The sequence below is a fragment of the Narcine bancroftii genome, chromosome 2 (assembly GCF_036971445.1).
Source record: "Narcine bancroftii isolate sNarBan1 chromosome 2, sNarBan1.hap1, whole genome shotgun sequence".
NCBI classification, from domain to species: domain Eukaryota; kingdom Metazoa; phylum Chordata; class Chondrichthyes; order Torpediniformes; family Narcinidae; genus Narcine; species Narcine bancroftii.
Window position 1 is genome coordinate 331,402,450 of NC_091470.1, and position 20,581 is coordinate 331,423,030.

Sequence of the window (20,581 nt, forward strand, 5' to 3'; positions counted from 1 at the left end):
AGATGTGCAGGCCAATTTTTTTTAAACAAACAAAAAGCAGTGGATGTCCAGAACGGGCTGCCAGGTGTAGTGGTTAATGGTGGAAGTGTATGTCATAATACCATTTAAGAGGGTCCCAATAGATACGTGAATATGAAGGGGATGAAAGGATATCTATAAAGGGCAAGCAACAGATTTTGAGTTTGATTTCAACATCACGTTCAGCACCGAAGGGCTTGTTCCTGTGTTCTATTTACCCATCAGATCTAGTCACTATCATCTTCTATCCATCATTGCCTCACTATAGAAAACTAACTTTTTACTCTCTTCTCCAAGTTCTGATGAAGCATTTAACTCCTGAAACATTGTGTTTTTATTTCTACAGCCTGACCCACTTTGTTTTTTTTATTGCATGTTTTCAGCATCTGCATTTTTTTTTCACTATCTGTATTTAGCTAGATTCAGGGGAAAGATCAATGCTTTTGTTTTTCATTGCTTTATAAGGCACAAAAGACATAGATTCGATCAATGGGATCATCCCAACTCCAAGTAAAGCCGTCCATATTTTTCTGTCACCCTACTTCATTTTCTATCAGTTTCTCACTTAGCTTTCTGGGTGCATCTTTAGAATGTGGGTAGAAACCAGAACATTTGGAAAAAGCAGACAAAATCCACACAGAAAATATCCGAGGTCAGGATCAAACCCAGGTCCTTAGAACCATGAGGCAGTCACGCTAAATGCTGAACCATCATGCCACTTGAGTCAATGGAAGGAATTAATACAGAACTCGTCTAGATGTTTGGGCTTGATGTTGAGATTTAGAATATAGTAGTTGAAAGGTAATGGATGTATGGACACCGGAAAATCTGCAATAAACCTATTATATCACCAAATGATGAAAATAATTTTGCAATATTTTGAGAATATTATGGAGAATACAACTAAAAGAGTTTTTTTTAAAGAATAGAAATAAATATCAATGGCCTGCAAAGGCCTCCTTCTATGAGGGAGTGGGGAAAAGATGAGAGTCAAACTATGTCCAGAGGTGCAGTGGGCAGCAATATATTCTGGAAGTAGAGAGGGGTAATGAGATAAAGCAGTGAAGGAAAGAATGAGGGAATAAAAGTGTTGGAGAACATGGTTTCTTAAAAAATAGCTTGACTAGATCTGAAGTTCCTCATATAAAAGGCTTAGAGCAGTAATTAATTGAACCATTCAATGATTTAAACAATCTATAGAAATATTCAAGAAAAAGTGATGAAACTAAAATGCTTACATATGTATGCAACTTAAAAATGAACAATGTGAAACAAAAGAATGACATATACTTTCATTCACTCACTTTGCCATTGGTTTGTTTTTGACTATCTTTCGTGGTTGTGGTTTTAGCTATGCGACTCATAGTGCTGGATTCAACTTTTCGGTTCAATCTTAACGGCTCTGGTTTTTTCTCTACTGTTTTAGCCTAAATAGACAACCAAAAAGGGATGGAAAAATATACAAACATACAGGCAAATGTAATGAAGGAGAAGGTCATGAGAAAATGCTCTTAAATGTAATGATTAACTTAGACTAATCAAATAAAATACAACATATTGATAAAACAGTATTCAATATTGATCAATGTGTTAAGACATATTGCACACTTTTCACTTCCAAATAATTTGAACATCCTGAGAATCATTTATACACCTGTATTCTAAAATATGTTTAGTCCTTAGATTTAGAACAATTAATTTTCTTGCTTCTTGATTCCTCCCTTTCTGGCTGGATAATGCATACATCTTCCTATTGTTTTTTTTTTAAATCACAGAACCACAGGTACATGGAAAAAGGGATCGTCATTTGTGACCTACTGAATGCTTATCCAGATAGATTTCAAATGTGAAAAGGATCTATGTCTCCATCATCCTTTCAGAAACTGAATTCCAGACCATCACTACACTTTGGATGAAGAGAGTTTTCCTCAGCTTCCCTCTGATCTTTACATTTTTTTATACCTTACACCAAGTATCAATATCTTTGCAAAAGTTCACTATTTACACTGTCCAGGCCTCTACAGTGGGGGCTCCTACAATATAAACTTTTAAAAGACACTTAGATAGGCACAAGAATGTAAGAAAAACAGAGGATTATGGGTGTGAGATAGGGAAATATTTGATTGTTGTGGAGTAGGTTTACGTAGATTGACACATCATGGGCTGTGAAGGGCCTGTACTGTGCTGTAATGTTCAATGAATAATCTTGTTCCAAAAAAAAACACACTAACTATCCTAGCATTCTCTTCTCATATTTATTACTTTTCAGTTCATTTTTATTCATTTCTTTTTCATTTTTTGTTGAGCTTTAAAACCTTCTTAACTCTCAGGCTTACTATTTATTTTATCAACTCTAAATATCTTTCAATCCATTTGTGTTCTTAATTTCTCTCATAACTTGTCTCAAGAAAATCTATGAATATACACTTAAAAGTTATGAATTATTTGTTTAAATGTTCTGAATGATTTCTCTTTGTAAGTCTTCACTAAAGGAGGAAATTATGAAAAAAATTGTAGCTGAGCAGCACAAGTCTGAAATGCTCTGAAATTAAATGAAGTGAAAGTGAATTCACTGACACGTCAGATATTGTGTATATCTGAGGTGTATTGTCTATATGGATTTGAGCAGGTCTTTGACAAGGTCTCATGTGGTAGTCTAATCCAGCAATAAGATTACATGGGATACAGGGCAAGCTGGCCAACTGGGTGCAGAATTGGTTTAATGGTGTGGGGAGTCAGAGGATGGTGGCAGAAGGTACTTCTTCATATTAGAGGGCTGTGACCAGTGGTGTGCCATCAGAATCGGCGTCAGGTCCTCTGTGCTGCTCAATTACAATCTTTGCATAATTTCCTTCATTAGTGAAGGTATTCACAGAGAACTCATTCTGAACAGCATGAGAGTCTGTTAAAAGAAGAAAGGAAATTGGAGGTTCCAACCATTATTATAGGAGTGGTGTCACAAAATATTGGATTGTTTGAACAAAGTTTAGTTAGTTTAATATCATGGTAAGCAAATAATTGCAATGAATGCATCTATATTTCCCTTGGAGAAGGACATGGAAGACAGGAATTTAGGGGAATGAAATACTGGAATGAGGTCTCTGTCTGGGTCCGTGCGGGTGTGTATGTGCTCTTAAAGCAGATAAAGGTGGATGAATCCATGGAGTTTTATCAAGAATACTCTGAGAAGCTAAGAAAGAAATTCATAACATTTATTAGCAACTTGGATGATAATGTTGTTAGCACAATTAGAAAGTTTGAAGATGACAACAAAATTAGTGGTAATAGTGGACAGTGAATGATGTTATATGAGCTAAATGAGCTGGGAAAGGGAGGTTATGGAATTTAATGCCAAAAAGTGCAAGGTGTTGCATTTTGGTAAATTAAACCTCATCAGGACTTGCACTGTGAATTTTAGGACTCTGGAGAATGTATTAGGACACAGGTGCATAGTCTATGAAAGTGGAATTACAGGTAGAATGGGTGGAAATGTTTGCCTTCATCACTCAGGGCACTGAGTACAGGAGTTGGATCGTCATGTTAAAACTGTGTTTATATACTGATAAGGCTATGCTTTGGTATTATGCAGAGATCTGGTCCCCCAGCTATAGGACAGATGTCATTAAGCTGGAAAGAGTGTAGAAAAGATCCATGAGGATATTAATGGGAATGGAAGGCTCAAGTTAAATGGAGAAGCTGGATAGGCTAGGACTTTCTTCCCTGAAGCTTAGGAGGCTGAGGGGTGACTGAAAAGCTAAACTGTCTTTTTCTTTTACCCTGGATAGAGAAGTGTAAAACTAGAGGGCATAGATTTCCAATAAGACGGGAAAGATTTAAAAGGGGCTATTTCCACACAAAGGGCGGTAAGTGTGTGGAACAAGCTGCCAAAAGAAGTGGTTGAAGCAGGTCACATTACAATGTTTAGAAGACAGATAGACAGGAACATGGATAGGAAATGATTAGAGGGATATGGGTAAAATGCAGGCAAAACAGTCAAGCTTTGGTAGATCACTTGGTGAGCATGGACAGGTTGGAGCAAAGGGCTTATTTCTAATAGAAACATAGAAGATAGGAGCAGGAGTAGGTCATTCGACCCTTTGAGCCTGCTCCGCCATTCAACGAGATCATGGCTGATCTTAAAGTTCAGTACCCCGTCCCCACCTTCTCTCCGTAACCTTTAATACCCTTATACTGAATAAATATATCTAATTCCCTCAAATATATTTAATGAACCTGCCTCTACTGCCCTCTGTGGCAATGAATTCCGCATATTCACCACCCTCTGGGTAAAGAAATTTCTCCTCATCTTGGTCCTAAATGGTTTGCCTATTATCCTCAAACCATGGCCCCGGGTTCTGGATTTTCCCATCATTTGAAACATCCCATCTGCATCCATTCTGTCCAGTCCCGCCAGAATTTTATATGTCTCTATGAGATCCCCTCTCAATCTTCTAAACTCCAGCGAGTACAATCCCAATTTGCGCAATCTTTCCTCATAAGTCATTCCTGCCATTCCAGGTATCAGCCTGGTGAATCGCCTCTGCACTCCCTACATTGCAAGAACATCCTTCCTTAGATATGGTGACCAAAACTGCACACAATACTCCAGGTGTGGTCTCATCAAGGCCCTGTACAGCTGCAGTAAGGTATCCTTGTTCCTATACTCAAACCCTCTTGATATGAAGGCCAACATACCATTTCCCTTTTTAACCGCCTGCTGTACCTGCATGCTCGCCTTCAGAGACTGGTGTACAAGTACCCCTAGGTCTCTCTGCACTTCCCCATCTCTTAATCTATTGCTATTCAAATAGTAATCTGCCCTCCGGTTTGTATTACCAAAGTGGATAACCTCACATTTATCCACATTGTAGTGCATTTGCCATGTATCTGCCCAGTCCCTCAATTTATCCAAATCACACTGGAGCTTCCTGACCCCCTATTCCGTGCACACAACCCCTTCTAGCTTAGTGACATCTGCAAATTTGGAGATATTACATCCAATCCCCTCATCCAGATCATTAATGTAAATTGTGAACATCTGGGGTCCCAGTACAGATCCCTGTGGCACCCCACTGGTCACCGCCTGCCACTCAGAAAATGAGCCATTTATCCCAACTCTCTGTCTTCTACCTGCCAGCCAGTTCTCAATCCACATCAATACTTTGCCCCCAATCCCATGAGCCTTGATTTTGTAAGCCAGTCATTTATGTGGGACCTTATCGAAGGCCTTTTGGAAGTCCAGGTACACCACATCCACTGGCTCTCCCCCATCTATTTTACCCGTCACCATCTCAAAGAATTCCAATAGATTTGTCAAGCACGATTTACCTTTTGTAAATCCATGTTGACTCTGTCCGATCCCTTCTCTGCTAGTCACATGCTCCGCTATTACATCCTTAATAATGGATTCCATCATTTTGCCCACTAGTGATGTAAGGCTCACCGGCCTATAATTCCCTGCTTTTTCTCTACCCCCCTTTTTAAATAGTGGGGTAACATTAGCTACCCTCCAATCCATGGGTACTGATCCTGAGTCTATCGAGTTCTGGAAAATAATTCTTAAAGCATCTGCTATCTGAATGGCCACTTCCTTAAGTACCCTAGGATGTAGATTATCAGGCCCTTGGGATTTATCTGCCTTCAATCCCATCAATTTCTCCAAGACCATGTCCTTAGAGATACTGATTTCTGTGCTGTAATACTCTATGGTTCTAGGAATACTAAAGCACAGCATTAGGAAGGACTTCCACAGGACTTAGAACTGGGTCCCTTGCTGTTTGTAATACATCCCAAATATGTAAATAAAAATGTAGTTGGGCATGCTGAATGAAGCAGTTTACAGTGGTACAACTAGCCTTGCACTTGACAGATGGGAAGGGAAGTGTTAAATTGAATTTAGTCCAGAAAAATGCGGAAAATACATTCAAGAGATGAAATGAGGCAAAAGAATAAAAGGGAAAAAAACTGAGTAGCTCTGAAGGTGAAAAGAAGGACCCTTTAAATGCATGTTCAAAGACCTTACTGCCAGTAGGCAGGTCAATCAGGTGACTGAAAAGGCATGTGATGTTTTCTCTTTGTTAGCAGATGGATCTGTTCCAATTACACATGAAACAAAAATAGAAAATGCTGGAAATAATAGGTCAAGCCACATCTGCGGGAAAAGAAACAGAGTCAACATTTCAGGTTAGAGACCCTTCATCAGAATTCTGTCAGAAATTACATACAATGCTTGTCGGAGCACAGCTTGGGTAATGCATGTTATTCTGATCAACCCATTACAGCAAAGATGTAATTGCACTGAAGAGGGTGTAAAGGAAATTTAAGGGATGTTGCCAGGCCTTGAAGACTAGCTACGAGGAAAGATTAGGTAGGGAAGGGGTTTCTTTTATGTGTGACAGATTATGTTATATTTTATATTGTATATAGATATGTTTTAAAGGAGATAAATTGTAGGCTTTTTTTTAGTGTAGGTCACAAACACTTCAAAACAGATCTTATTTAAAAAATACAAGAGCTTGGCAGACCAGGCTCCCAGTGCCTTTGTAAAGACAATGGAAACTGCTTTGCTGAAGGACTTCACAAGTAGGTGTTAATTGGACATGCTCTAGAGTAATGGATTATTGTTGTTTTGGAAAGCAACAAATGAACTTGGTGAATATTTATTGCTGCTGGGTTTTGGGGTCCTCTGGGCTTGAAACAATAGTAATAAGTTAAAGTTTGATTCTGTTTTTACGTTTAAAGAAAATTAAAAGTAACTTGTTTAAGTAACCATTTGTCCTGGTGAATTTCTATTGCTGCTGGGTTTTGGGGTCCTCTGGACTCATAACATATGGAAAAAAATTGGCAAGAAAAAACTTAAATCAGTGTATAAAATTATGAGGGGCCTGGATGGAGCAAGAAAGCCCTTATTACATGGGTTGAAATCTCAGGGACATAGATTTAAAGTAATGAATATAAAGAGTTTAAAAGACATTTAGACAGGTACACGAGTAGGAAAGGTGAGAGAAACTTAGGCCAAATGCAGCTCAAACAGGCATTTTGGATGTCATGGACAATTTGGGCCAAAGGACTTGATAGGACTAGAGGGGAAGTGAGGAAATAAATGTTTTCACTAGAGAGTGATAAAATCTGGAACTTACTTGCTGTACGGATGGAGCAGGGACACGTGAAGAGCTGGGACCTGCAGAGTTATGGGAATTGGGATGAGACTGGAACTCACTTTCGCTACAGGGAAAGGCAGGAATGGTGTATTTGAGAGTCATAAATTTTCTTTGATTCTATCATTGCTTATCTTCTGTCATATTATTTACTCTAACTTAGCCAACTTGCCCACCAGATAATTTTTATGTGCTTAAGATTTAATGACCAATGCTCAAAAATTGAACAAAAAATACTATCCTATTATAATCCCAAGAGTATCTTTTACTTCAAGATTACTAATTAACACTCTCATGCAGCAGTCCTAATATAGATCCCTTGTAGGAAATTCTGTCTACCTCTTTCCAAGACTCAAAAGCAATCAACTTCATATTTATAGATTTTAATTTTGCTGAAACTTCATTTGATTGCATAGGCTACACTGCACAATTTATAAATGAATTAAAAACATACAGTGAGGTTAGTTAACAAAAATGGTGAGTATGCGTCACAATCTGGGCTACGGGCTTTGCTGTGATAGTGTAACTGAAAGCTAGATTATTGTCAGAATAGTTAAACTAGAATTAAACACCCAATGAGTTAGCAACATTAAAATAAAGGTTAATTCAGCATCTGAATGAGGAGAAATGACACCTTGAGCAGAGCAGCTACCTTCATCAGCATCATGCTGGGGCTGTCTTTTCAGGCCAAACTTGGCAATTAAATGTAATCTATCCTTTTAATATTGAGTGACAATTTTCCTTCAGAAGTACTATATATTTTGGCATATAAATCAACCGGAAGATAGGTCGACCACCCCTTTTCAGCCTCATTTTAATGGTTTTATGTTATATCCGATGTACAAGTCAACCCCTCCCCTCTTGAGAATTTTTTTTAGGGTTTCACGACTCAACTTATTTGCCAAAATATTCGGTATACAAATCTCCAGAAGTAATACATATCTACATGTGCTTGCTTAAACAAAAAAGGAGCAAGCAGAATACAATTGGAAGAAAGCTCAAATTCAATGAAATGCATAAAATATTAAATTAGGAAGATGAGCAAGTTCAATGAGAAAGAGTACAAAATTAATGAGGAGGAATTTATGAACAATAATGAATATTTAGAATAAGTAGTGACACATTTATTACCAACTTCTAAAATACAGCTGCACGTTCAAAAATTCCTATATTACAGGAATGTTAAGTAAAAGTTCTGCATTATGCAGCATCCCAAGGACACAGATAATCATACATTAATGCAATTTTTTAAAATGGGAGAATTAGTATGTTACAGGTTTGAGCTTTGATGAACAGAGAAAGCTGCCTTCTCCACTGACATTTTCTCATTTCAAGTTTCCAGTGCTTTCCACTTGCTTAAATCCCCAACCAACTTGATCTAAGTGCATTTGAATCAAACAACTGGCATTCCTTTTTCTTCAAATAGGCAACCACTTACCTTCCCCCCTCCAGGCTGGTGCTTGATGTTATCTGTGGATCCAATTTTCGATTTGATGTTTTTTAGATCTGGAGCTGGAGCACTGGCTGGTCGTGGCTGCTTTTGACCTGCTGCTACAGTGGTTTTCGAGGGAACGCGAGGGACAGGTATCACTCTTTTGGCCTCAGAAGCTGCTGTTGTCTTCAGAGCCAATGTTCTGGGTGCCCGAGAGGTGCTAGATGAAGGAGTTCCTGGACTACTCACGCCAAAAGGTGTGCTTGGTGTACTTGGGGAAGCACCAGTGCTCTTTATAGGAGTTGTGGTAGCAGCCTTTGGGCGACCAGTCTCACCTAAGATCAAAACAAAAAAAAAGCTATTCACTTGACAAATATAAAATGTTCTTATATCAGATTAATTTAGTTAATTGTGTGGAATTATGAAATGATTTCAAAACAGTGAACAGCACAACGACAATTAAATAGTCAAGAAGCCTCAAAGTAGAAAACACTATATTTGTGCATCCTCTGACCGCTCAACAGCTTTTCACCAAGCAAACATTCTTCTGTCTCTTGAATTGACTCATGAGATATTCAAATTGAGGACCTCTTTCCCCCTTTCCATTGAGGATCAAGGCACATTGAGGATCCCATGCACATGATCACTTACATGGAAGCTAATATATCAAAAAATAAAGTCCAAAAAAAAAAGAAAAAATATGTGGTCAGTTCTTCAACTAATATTAAGTGATATGAAAGCCACTGGTGTATATCTACATTCAGCTTAATACTTGACCGATTGTGTTTATTTATGGGTAACTGAAAAATCAGATCTGAACTCCAGGATTACCCTAGTCCTTACCATTAGGTAGATGTAGTACATGGAAAGTTAATCCAAAAGATGAGAGGAATGTAATTTGCTGTTGTATGGCTAACTCATGGGAAAGAGGGGAGAAAATCTGATCACTAAGCAGGAACTGTGTATGAAACCACATACAAGGATGTTAGTTAAAGCTACAGCAGCAGCACAATGAATTGCATCACACTCCAGACTCACACGAGAATGTCAATTTAAACACAGTAGAGGGCATCTGAAATACATTCCTGAGTGTTAAAAGGAGTATAATTATCAGCTAATGCAAAACTGTTGGTCTCAAGGATGTTGGCAAAGAGGTAAGGAGGTGCATAAAAAACAAAATGAAATGGAAATTTTTAAAAAGTATTCAAATGAATATAAATTACCCAAGGGAGACTTTGCAGACAGTGACTTCCTCATTTCTGTCGATTTTGGTTCAGTTTTGATAGCTGAAATTAAAATGTTATGTAAACAGTTATAACATTCTTACCAGTCAGGTACTAACTTTTTTTTAACTGTTTATCCCAACTCTACTAAACTTCGACTTTTTGTTGGTTTTGGTAGGAAATGTAGCACCTTGAAAGATTTTCTCCCATGTCCCCACACAGAATTGCTCAGAGGCTAGACATTGTCACATCATGCAACTGGTTGGTGCAAGATCAAAGAATTGAGATTATCGAGCCCATCTCTAATCAGTGTTCATGAGTTGAAGGGCCTGGGCAGAGTATATGTGGCAAAGCTGTTTCCCATGGTAGAGGAGTTAAGGACAAAAGGGCACAACTTCAGGACTGAAGAATGCCATTTAAAATAGAGATGCAGAGGAATTTCTTTAGTCAGAGAGTGGTGAACCTCTGGAATTAGGTGCCAGGGGCAGCTGTGGAAGCCAAGTTGTTGGGTGTATTTAGGCCAGAGATTGATAGGCATCTGAATAGTCAGGGTATCAAAGGTTACGAGAAGGCAGTGGAGTGGGGCTGAGACGGAGAATGGATTAACTCATCATGGAAAAATTGAGTGGACTCGATTGGCCGAATGGCCTACTTCTGCTCCTATATCTTATGGTTTTTATGAATCATTAGTTGAATCAGCCTGAAGAGGATTCCATATTTGTAACATGCCAATACTGATCATCAGTTTGGGAGAGACAACCAACGGTTTGATAAAGACACATAGATAGAAACAGTTTGGAATTATTTCCAAATGCAACTGGAGAGCGCAAAGACTTTTTCTTAGCTCAGGCACTCAATAGATCTGAAATCATAGTACAACATCGTCAAAGACAGCAAATCTTTAGAAAATCTTTAGAACTCTATTTTTAAAAATTCATCAGGCACCTTCTGTTTAGGACAATCAATTAGCAAATGAAAGCTAGTTTCAGTTGCTGAAACACATTGACACAAAACCACAATAGGAGGAAATGTTCACGCATCATTACATGACAAAACAGAATCCAGAATACCATTAAAAAGAATGCTTGCTTACAGAATGCAATGTCCCTTCAAGTGCCAATTATATGATTTTTATTTTTTAAAAAAACATACACGTTGGTCTCCTCGGTGTAGAAAGTGTAGTATTTCTCGGAGTTGATCCAGCAGTAGTTGCCACCTTTTGCAGTGATGTACTGCTCTTAACAGTAGTGTTACTGGATGTTTTTGTCACACCTGCAGATGGTGGTCTAGATGAGGGAGGCTTCACTGGACTCTTCACCTCAGTTGCCTGCAAAAATAATAAACAGCATTTTCAGTGCAATACACAAAAGTGCTGAATAAACTCAGCAGGTCAGCAGGTAAAGGGCAACCAACGTTTCGGGCTTGATCCCTTCTTTAAGGTATGAACAAAAAAAAGACAGGTGCTTGAATAAAAGGGTGGGAAGAGAAAAGGAGAGGAGGAAGGGGCAGGGGAGGAGTACAGGCCAACAGTTAAGTGGTCATAGGTGGATATGGGTAAGAGGGTAGAAGAAAAAAAACCTGAGAATTGATAGAAGGGAGCAGTTCTCTGAATGGGAAGGGATGGAGAGCTGGAGGATAGAAGGATCAAGAAAGAGAGGGACTTGAAGGAGGGGTTTAACAACTGGAGGTCAACGTTAATGCTGTCTGGTTAGAGAGTACTTAGACAGAATATTAAATGTTACAATTTGCAGGTAGCCCCAGTTTGGTAGTACATGGAACGACACAGTGTGGGAATGTGTGTGAAATTAAAATGGGCTCCCTGTTATTGCAGCATATTTAGAGTATTTATTGTAACTGTTATGTAGTATCACAATGAGATAAAATAGAGGTAAGCTGGATGATGAAAAGTGCATTCTGCATTTACAAAATCTCAAATCATCTCAAGCATATCAAAATAGTTCACAGACTATTAAAATAATGTCAAGCACAATGAATTTTGAAAATACATGAAGCAGCCACCTTGCATGCATTAGAAGCCAACAAACATTAGTGAGATAAATGGTACATTAAATTACTGGTAATTTTTGTTGTGAAGATTCTAGAGAAATGAGTCTGATAGGATTGCTCGATTAAGTAAATGTTTGATGTGCTAAATGGCAATTAATCTATGGCGGTGCTATGTGAAGGACTAACGTTGGCGCAAATGGTGAAAAATTGTTGCGCCTTCAAATTTTGCAATAAGATTTTAATATCCATGTGAATCCTAGGTCAGGAAGACAGAACCTTGGCTTAATAATGATTTAATAGATAGTTGCAAGAATATTAATTCACTATTACATTTCTTATTTTTGTAAACTGGCCAAATGTTACTTTGGGAAGAGTCAAAATATCTTAACTATTCCTGGCATATCCTCAAAAATTCTTCAAATACTACTAGCAATCAATTATAATAGAATGAGGAGCCAACTATTCTTTAAATGTGCCCCACTGCCATTTCCAGTTTATTGTTCCTAAAACATATTTCAAGCAGAGTTAAATTAACCCACTTTAGCAAGTTTAATCTTTGCCCTTTTCCAGAACCATTTCAGATATGAATGAATTCTGATTGCTACCTCGATGATGCACCCTCACTGCTATCTCTTCCATCTGCCAAGGCTCATTCCCATCCCATAATCTTGTCTATTGTTGATTTTGCTGCATATAGATTTAAAATAGTTTAAAATTACAACACAATTTGTACATTACGCACAGATAATTTTAAGGAGGTTGAAATCTTATTTTGTTACTACCTAGTAATTTCTGTACTTGTCAGAAATATGCACACATCTGCCTTTTTATCTTACTATGACTAGAGTCTGCAATATACTCTAGCAGTGCGGTTGCCCCTTTTTAGCTGTTCAGATGATCATATAACTCCATTTGTTCATCTTACTAACATATATCCTTTAAGGTATAAGAACTTTGTAAAATGTTACCTCAACCTTTTTCTATTCCAATTCTTTCTTATCTAAAAGCCCTTAATCCAAAATACTGAGCTCTCAATCTTATTCTTCAAGGATAAGCTGGCCTTCCAAATGCTAAACCATATAAATGTAATTTTATAAGTTCAATTTCTATTTTTAAAATTGCTAATTATAGTCTGCACATTACTTCTGGGTTTTGTGCTGCTGGGAGAAGAGCAACCAGGTCTGCAGGGGCTGATGGATAAACTGTCTTTGCTGGGGCTCAGTTCTCCTCTCTGTAGCTGGTTCCAGGACATCTTGATTGTGTGGGGGTGGGAGAGTGTGGGTGGGGGTGAAAGAGTGAGTGTGGGGATGGGAGATTGTGTGTGGAGGGATGGGAGAGTGAGTGTGGGGGAATGAGAGAGTGAGTGTGGGGGATGGGAGTTTGTGGAGGGATGAGGGAGTGAGTGTGGGGGATGGGAGAGTGTGGAGGGATGGGAGAGTGTGGAGGGATGGGAGAGTGTGGAGGGATGGGAGAGTGTGGAGGGATGGGAGAGTGTGGAGGGATGGGAGAGTGTGGAGGGATGGGAGAGTGTGGAGGGATGGGAGAGTGTGGAGGGATGGGAGAGTGAGTGTGGGGGATGGGAGAGTGTGGGGGGTGAGAGTGAGTGTGGGGGATGGGAGTTTGTGGAGGGATGGGAGAGTGTGGAGGGATGGGAGAGTGTGGAGGGATGGGAGAGTGAGTGTGGGGGATGGGAGAGTGTGGGGGGGTGAGAGAGTGAGTGTGGGGGATGGATGGGAGAGTGAGTGTGGGGGTGAGAGAGTGAGTGGGAGATGGGAGAGTGTGGAGGGATGGGAGAGTGAGTGTGGGGGATGGGAGATTGTGGAGAGATGGGAAGTGAGAGTGGGGGATGGGAGAATGAGTGTGGGGGTGAGAGAGTGAGAGAGGGAGGTGAGAGAGTGAGTGTAGGGGGTGAGAGAGTGAGTGTGGGGGGTGAGAGAGTGAGTGTGGGGGGTGAGAGAGTGAGTGTGGGGGGTTGGGAGTTTGTGTGTGTGGGGGTGGGAGTTTGTGTGTGGGGGGGTGGGAGTGTGTGTGGGGGTGGGAGTTTGTGTGTGGGGGTGGGAGTTTGTGTGTGTGGGTGGGAGTTTGTGTGTGGGGGTGGGAGTTTGTGTGTGGGGGTTGGGAGAGTGTGTGTGTGGGGGTTGGGAGCGTGTGTGTGTGTGTGGGGGTTGGGAGCGTGTGTGTGTGTGGGGGTTGGGAGCGTGTGTGTGTGGGGGTTGGGAGCGTGTGTGTGTGGGGGTTGGGAGCGTGTGTGTGTGGGGGTTGGGGCGTTTGTGGAGGGGTTGGGAGCATGTGTGAGGGGGTTGGGAGCGTGCTTGTGGGGATTGGGAGCGTGTTTGTGTGGGGGGTGTGTACACCATGGTCTGGATGAGCTGTTTTGTCGGGTTGTATTACTTACAATACATGTACAATCAGATGACAATAAAGTCACAGAACAAGGAAAGAGTCCCTTCATCTAACCCACCCATGCAGATCAACGTGCTGACCTGAACTGATCTCATTTGCCAACTTTGGCCCATATCCCTCCAAACATTTTCTACTCATGTACTTGTCCAAATGTCTTTTGTACATTGCAATTTCTCCTGCTTCTGTAATTTCCTCAGGCAGCTTATTCCACAGACCAACCTCCCTCTATGTGTAAAGAATTGCCCCTCAAGTCCTTTTCAAATCTTTCCCCTCTCTTAAATCTCTGACCTCTTGTTTTACATTCTCCTATACTGGCAAAGAAAGTGACCATCCACCTCATCTATGCCCATCATGATGTAGTAAACCTCTCAATCTTAACTCTTCTACATTCCACAGAAAATAGTTCCAGTCTATCCAGCCTTATCCTTAAAACTCAAGCCCTTAATTTCTAGCAACATCCTTGTGAACTGCACTCGAGACTAATCATATTCTTTCTACACACAATTCTCCAGGTGCCACCTCACCAACTAGAAGATGGCTCCCTAACACTTGCACTCAAAAATCTGACAGATAAAGGCAAGCATTCAGCATGGTTTCCTCATCACCCTATCTGTGTTGTCTCTTTCAGGCAACTATGTACATGTACTCCTATGTCTCTTGTTTCTATAAAACATCCTAGGGCCCAGCCTTCACTCTTTATTCTCTGCCCTATTTTAACTTTCCAAAATGAATCACTTTACACTTCTTTGAGTTAAACTCCATCTGCCACTTTTTTCACTTTCCCATTTGACGTAGATCCTGTTGTTACATAACATAACATAACAATTACAGCACGGAAACAGGCCATTAGGCCCTTCTAGTCCGCACCGAACCAAAGACCCCTTTCTAGTCCCACCTCCCTGCTCAATGCCCATAACCCTCCATCTTCTTCTCATCCATATACCTGTCCAACCTTTTCTTAAATAATACAATTGACTCCGCCGCCACTATTTCTCCCGGAAGATCATTCCACACGGCTACCACTCTCTGAGTAAAGAAGTTCCCCCTCATGTTACCTCTAAACCTCTGCCCCTTAATTCTTAACTCATGTCCTCTTGTTTTAATCTTTCCTCCTCTTAACAGAAATAGTCTATCCACATCCACTCTGTCTATCCCTTTCATAATCTTAAATACTTCTATCAAATCCCCTCTCAACCTTCTACGCTCCAAAGAATAAAGACCTAATCTGTCCAATCTCTCCCTATACTCTAGATGCTTAAACCCAGGTAACATTCTGGTAAACCTTCTCTGCACTCTCTCCACTCTGTTTATATCCTTCCTATAATTAGGCGACCAGAACTGCACACAGAACTCCAAATTAGGCCGCACCAACGTCTTATACAATCTCAACATCACCTCCCAACTCCTATATTCCATGCAATGATTGATAAAGGCCAGCATACTAAAAGCCTTCTTCACCACCCTATTCACGTGAGTTTCTACCTTCAGGGAACGATGTACCGTTACTCCTAAATCTTTCTGCTCTTCTGTATTCCTCAATGCTCTCCCATTTACCACGTATGTCCTATTCTGATTCTTCTTACCAAAATGAAGCACCTCACACTTATCAGCATTAAATTCCATCTGCCATTTTTCAGCCCACTTTTCTAAGCAGCCCAAATCCCTCTGCAATCCTTGAAAACCTTCTTCATTATCCACTATTCCACCTATCTTAGTATTGTCTGCATATTTACTAATCCAATTCACCACCCCATCATCTAGATCATTAATGTATATAACGAACAACAATGGGCCCAATACAGATCCTTGAGGCACACCACTGGTCACCAGCCTCCAACCTGACAGACAATTATCCACTACCACTCTCTGGCCTCTCCCTTTCAGCCAATGTTCAATCCATTTGACTATCTTAAAATTTATACCTAAAGACTGCACCTTCCTAACTAACCTTCCATGTGGTGCCTTACTGAAGTCCATATAGACAACATCCACTGCGCTACCCTCATCCACATTCCTAGTCACCTCTTCAAAAAATTCAATCAGATTGGTCAAACATGACCTTCCTCCCACAAATCCATGTTGAGTGCTCCTGATCAGACCCTGTCTATCCAGATGTTTATAAGTACTATCTCTAAGAATTTTCTCCATTAATTTACCTACCACAGACGTCAAACTTACAGGCCGATAGTTGCCAGGCTTCCTCCTTGAACCCTTTTTAAATAACGGAACCACATGCGCAATGCGCCAATCTTCCGGCACTATCCCCATATCTAATGACATTTGGAAAATTACCGCCAGAGCCTCTGCTATTTCCTCCTTCACTTCTCTCAATGTCCTGGGGAAGATCCCGTCTGGTCCCGGAGCCTTATCCACCTTTATATTCTTCAAAAGCCTTAAAACTACACCTTTTGTAATCTCTATATTCCCCATATTTACCCAATTTGCTTTTTTTATCTCACATCTCCCAATATCCTTCTCCTTAGTGAATACCGAAGAAAAGAAACTGTTCAATATCTCCCCCATTTCTCTAGGCTCCACACACAGTTTTCCGCTCTGATTTTCTCAGGGACCAATTTTGTCTCTAGCTTTCCTCTTACCATTAACATATTTGTAGAACTCTTTTGGATTAGTTTTCACCCTGCTTGCCATAGTTTTCTCGTACCTTCTTTTAGCTTTCCTAATTCCTCTCTTAAGATTCCTCTTACATTCAATGTATCTTTCAAACATCTCCTTAACTCCATGCTTCTTATATCTAATGTACGCCTCCCTTTTTCTTCGAACCAAGTTTCCAATATTCCTTGAAAACCACGGCTCTCTCAAACCTTTTGCCCCTCCTTTTAACCTAACAGCTTTTGCACTCTCAAAATCTGATCTTTAAAAGACTTCCATCTCTCTACTACATCCTGCCCATAAAACAAATTGTCCCAATGCACACCCTGCAAGTCCTTTCGCATCTCCTCAAATCTAGCTTTTCCCCAATCAAAAATCTCAATCCTTGGCCCTGATTTCTCTCTTTCCATAATGACATTGAATCTAATGGCATTATGATCACTGGACCCGAAGTGCTCGCCAACACTAACCTCCGTCACTTGACCCATCCCATTTGCCAACAGTAGATCTAACACTGCTCCTTCTCTGGTCGGCACCTCTACATATTGTTGTAAAAAACTATCTTGCACACATTTCACAAACTCTAACCCATCCAGTCCTTTCACAGAATGTGTTTCCCAATCTATATGTGGAAAATTAAAATCTCCCATAATTACAACCCTGTGCTTATCACAAATATCTACTATCTCCCTACAGATTTGCTCCTCTAGGTCTCGGTCCCCTCCGGGTGGTCTATAATACACCCCTACAAGTGTAACCTCTCCTTTCTTACTCCTCAGTTCCACCCAAATAGCCTCCGTGGATGTGCCCTCTAATCTATCCTTCCTAGGCACCGCTGTAATATTTTCCCTGACAAGCAATGCAACCACACCTCCTCTTGCCCCTCCGACTCTATCACACCTAAAACAACGAAACCCAGGGATATTCAGTTGCCAATCACATCCCTCCTGCAACCATGTCTCACTAATCACTACCACATCATACTTCCAAGTATCAAAGTACCTTAGACAACATTCTTCACCGTCCACTATACCATCTATTTTGGTGCCATCCATAAATTTACTAACCAAATTATCATCCAAATCATTAATATATTGACAAACAATGATCCCTGGGGCACTACAAGTCAAATCCCTCCAATCTGAAAGAAACCTCCACCACCATTCTATGACTTCTGCCATCAAGACAATTTTGAATTCATTTTCTATGTCTAGCTCATCCTGGATCCCTTGGGATTTGACCTTCTGGTTCAGCCTACCATGTGGGACCATGTAGACAACATCGACCACCTTCCCTCATCAATTCCCTAGGCCACCTCTTAAAAAAACAATCAAATTCATGAAGCAAGATTTTCCACACACAAATCCATACTAACTATCCCAACTCTATCCTTTTTCTCCACTAAATTTCCCACAATTAAGTTTAGGCTCATAGACCTGTAGTGCCCTGACTTGTCTTTGCCAATCTCCTTAAATAAAGGCACAACATTCATTACCTTCTAGTTTTTAAGTACCACACCTGTAGCCAACAAAGATACAAAAATCTCTGCCAGGTCTCCAGCAGTTTTTTTCCTTACTTCCTCCCAATGTCCCAAGATACAATTCGTTAATCCTCAGGCATTTATCAAACTTTTTAAGACTGCCAGGACATCCTCTTTAGCAATGTTATTATGTTTCTGGACAACATTGTTCTCTTCATCAAACTTTACTGGCTTCTATGACCTTATCTATGGTAAATGCAGACAAGTGGTATTTATTTATGATCTAGCCCATCCCCCATGGCTCCATACATAGAGAACACAGATTCTTAAGAGGATGCAACCTCTCCAAAGTTACCCTTGATTTCAAGGGATTTGCTTGATCCCAGCTGCCTATATCTGACATTTTATGCCTCCTTTTTCCTGGCCAAAGTGGATCAGCAATATCACCTCTTCCTCACTGACCAGCAACACAGGGGCACCTAAGGCGGCGTGCTTAGTCCCTGCTCTGTTCCCTATGCACTCATAAATGAGTAGCCAAGTTCAGCTCCAATGCAATCTAAACATTTGCCGATGGCACCATTATTTTTGGCATAACGGGAAATAATGAGTCAGAATATTGGATAGAGGTCGAGAATCTGGTTGAGTGGTCGCAGAACAACAATCTTGCTCTCAACATCAACAAAACCAAGGAGCTGAAATATTCGAACAAGTATGGGAGCCTTACATTAAATACAATAGCGAAAACCTACCGGGAACAAACATTACCTAAGTTGATGGAAGGAGAAGAAAAGAAAAGAATGGACTCAGTAGAATTTCTGGTGTATTTTTGTTGAATGACAACATTGTCTAACTGAATTAATGCAACCTAGATTGTATAACTAAAATGGATGAGAGGGGGGGGGGGATGGGGGGGTGGCTTGGGAGGAGGGAGGGGGGAGGGAGAAAAAGTCACTGTAAATGTGTGGAAAAGAAAAAGTGTATATCATGGCTATTGTGATTTATGGTGTGAAAAATAAAAAATTAAAAAAAACAAAAAACCAAGGAGCTTATGGTGGATTTTAGGAAGCAGAAGGCTAAGGGACCACACACCTGTCTGCATTAATTGGGCAGAGGTGGAGAGGGCTAGTACCTTCAAGTTCCCACGAGTACAAATCGGAGGACTTCTGCTGCAGTCCACACATTGAAACAAACGTGAAGAAGGCATACAAATGCCTCTACTTTCTAGTGATTTGGCAGGTCATCAAAGTCTTTACAGGTAGGCAGAAGGCTGCAGAAAGTAGCAAACATTGCTAGGTCCATCATATGCTCTGACCTTGCACCCACTGAATATATTTCTGCAATGTGCTCCCGGTAGCAACATCATCAAGGACCCACATCACCCTTGTCGCAACCTCATTGCTACCTATGGGAGAAGGTACATTCTTCTTGTTTCAAGAACAGTCTTTTTTCAATGGCTATCAGGCTCTTGGATCTCCTCTATTACCCTCATCAAAAACTACTCCAACACCATAAAAAGATCTGTCTATACCACTGAATCGCCACTGTTTTTCTCTTGCACTAAATGTAACTGAATAATTATTATCCATTTTTGATATTTATTATCTTTCTGTACTGGTGTAAAATAATGTCTCCTATTGAAGTTGCTTTTTGCAACAAAAGTAGCAGTTTATAGCAATAAGAATTTTGGTGCACATGTACCTTGCACTTAGCTGTATGACAATAAACACAACCAGGATTCTAAAATAGACCCAGACTTGCACTATGCTCTAGCAGGAACATGCTGACCCCAATCTCTCTCTATCTCATTTTTAAAAGCCTTCTAATTGCCAAACATCTCTTTACCTACTATCAAAATAGACCTTGCCCAAATTTAGTGATTTAACTTAAGGACCAGTCATAACTTTGTTTATAGCTATTTAAAAACTAATAGGATTATAGTTATTGGTGCCAAAGTGCTCCCTCACTGACACATTAGCCACTTGACCATCCTTATTTCATAAGAGGAGGTAATCAGGCCATCTATTTTTTGCTTGAGTTCTTTGTTCTGATCACTATGGTAACCACTGAGATATTAGTTGTGACCCAAGTATGTTTGAATACCATATCAACATTTGCCATCTTGATTCATTATATGAAGAATAGCTAGATGGTTTAAACCCAGGAAAGTGGATAAAACCCATGGAATAAAAATGAATAGATAACTTGAGGTTGAGCAAAGGAATAAAAAATAGAAAAAAAAAACCTGCTGCAT

The 20,581-nt window shown here is 40.1% G+C and overlaps 2 protein-coding genes across 15 annotated transcripts in view; one reads left to right on the forward strand and one right to left on the reverse strand.

Moving 5' to 3' along the window:
- Nucleotides 1-20,581, forward strand: part of dhx30 (DEAH (Asp-Glu-Ala-His) box helicase 30) — a 138,710-nt gene that overhangs the window by 99,849 nt on the left and 18,280 nt on the right. The window contains exon 20 of one of the 3 annotated variants that reach the window (XR_011352462.1): nucleotides 6,100-6,201. The exons of 1 other annotated variant lie outside the window; for it this stretch is intronic. The gene's annotated coding sequence lies outside the window, so the exon portion shown is untranslated. The remainder of the gene's footprint in view (nucleotides 1-6,099; nucleotides 6,202-20,581) is intronic. One more of the 3 variants, XR_011352463.1, reaches the window with a different exon arrangement.
- LOC138755671 (microtubule-associated protein 4-like) overlaps nucleotides 1-20,581 on the reverse strand; it is a 275,424-nt gene that overhangs the window by 29,403 nt on the left and 225,440 nt on the right. For all 12 annotated transcript variants that reach the window (XM_069922064.1, XM_069922076.1, XM_069922071.1 and 9 more), the window contains 4 exons: nucleotides 10,983-11,157; nucleotides 9,831-9,893; nucleotides 8,614-8,942; nucleotides 1,323-1,445 (listed from right to left, as the gene is read on the reverse strand). In XM_069922064.1, coding sequence (XP_069778165.1) covers nucleotides 1,323-1,445; nucleotides 8,614-8,942; nucleotides 9,831-9,893; nucleotides 10,983-11,157 — 690 coding nt within the window. The remainder of the gene's footprint in view (nucleotides 1-1,322; nucleotides 1,446-8,613; nucleotides 8,943-9,830; nucleotides 9,894-10,982; nucleotides 11,158-20,581) is intronic.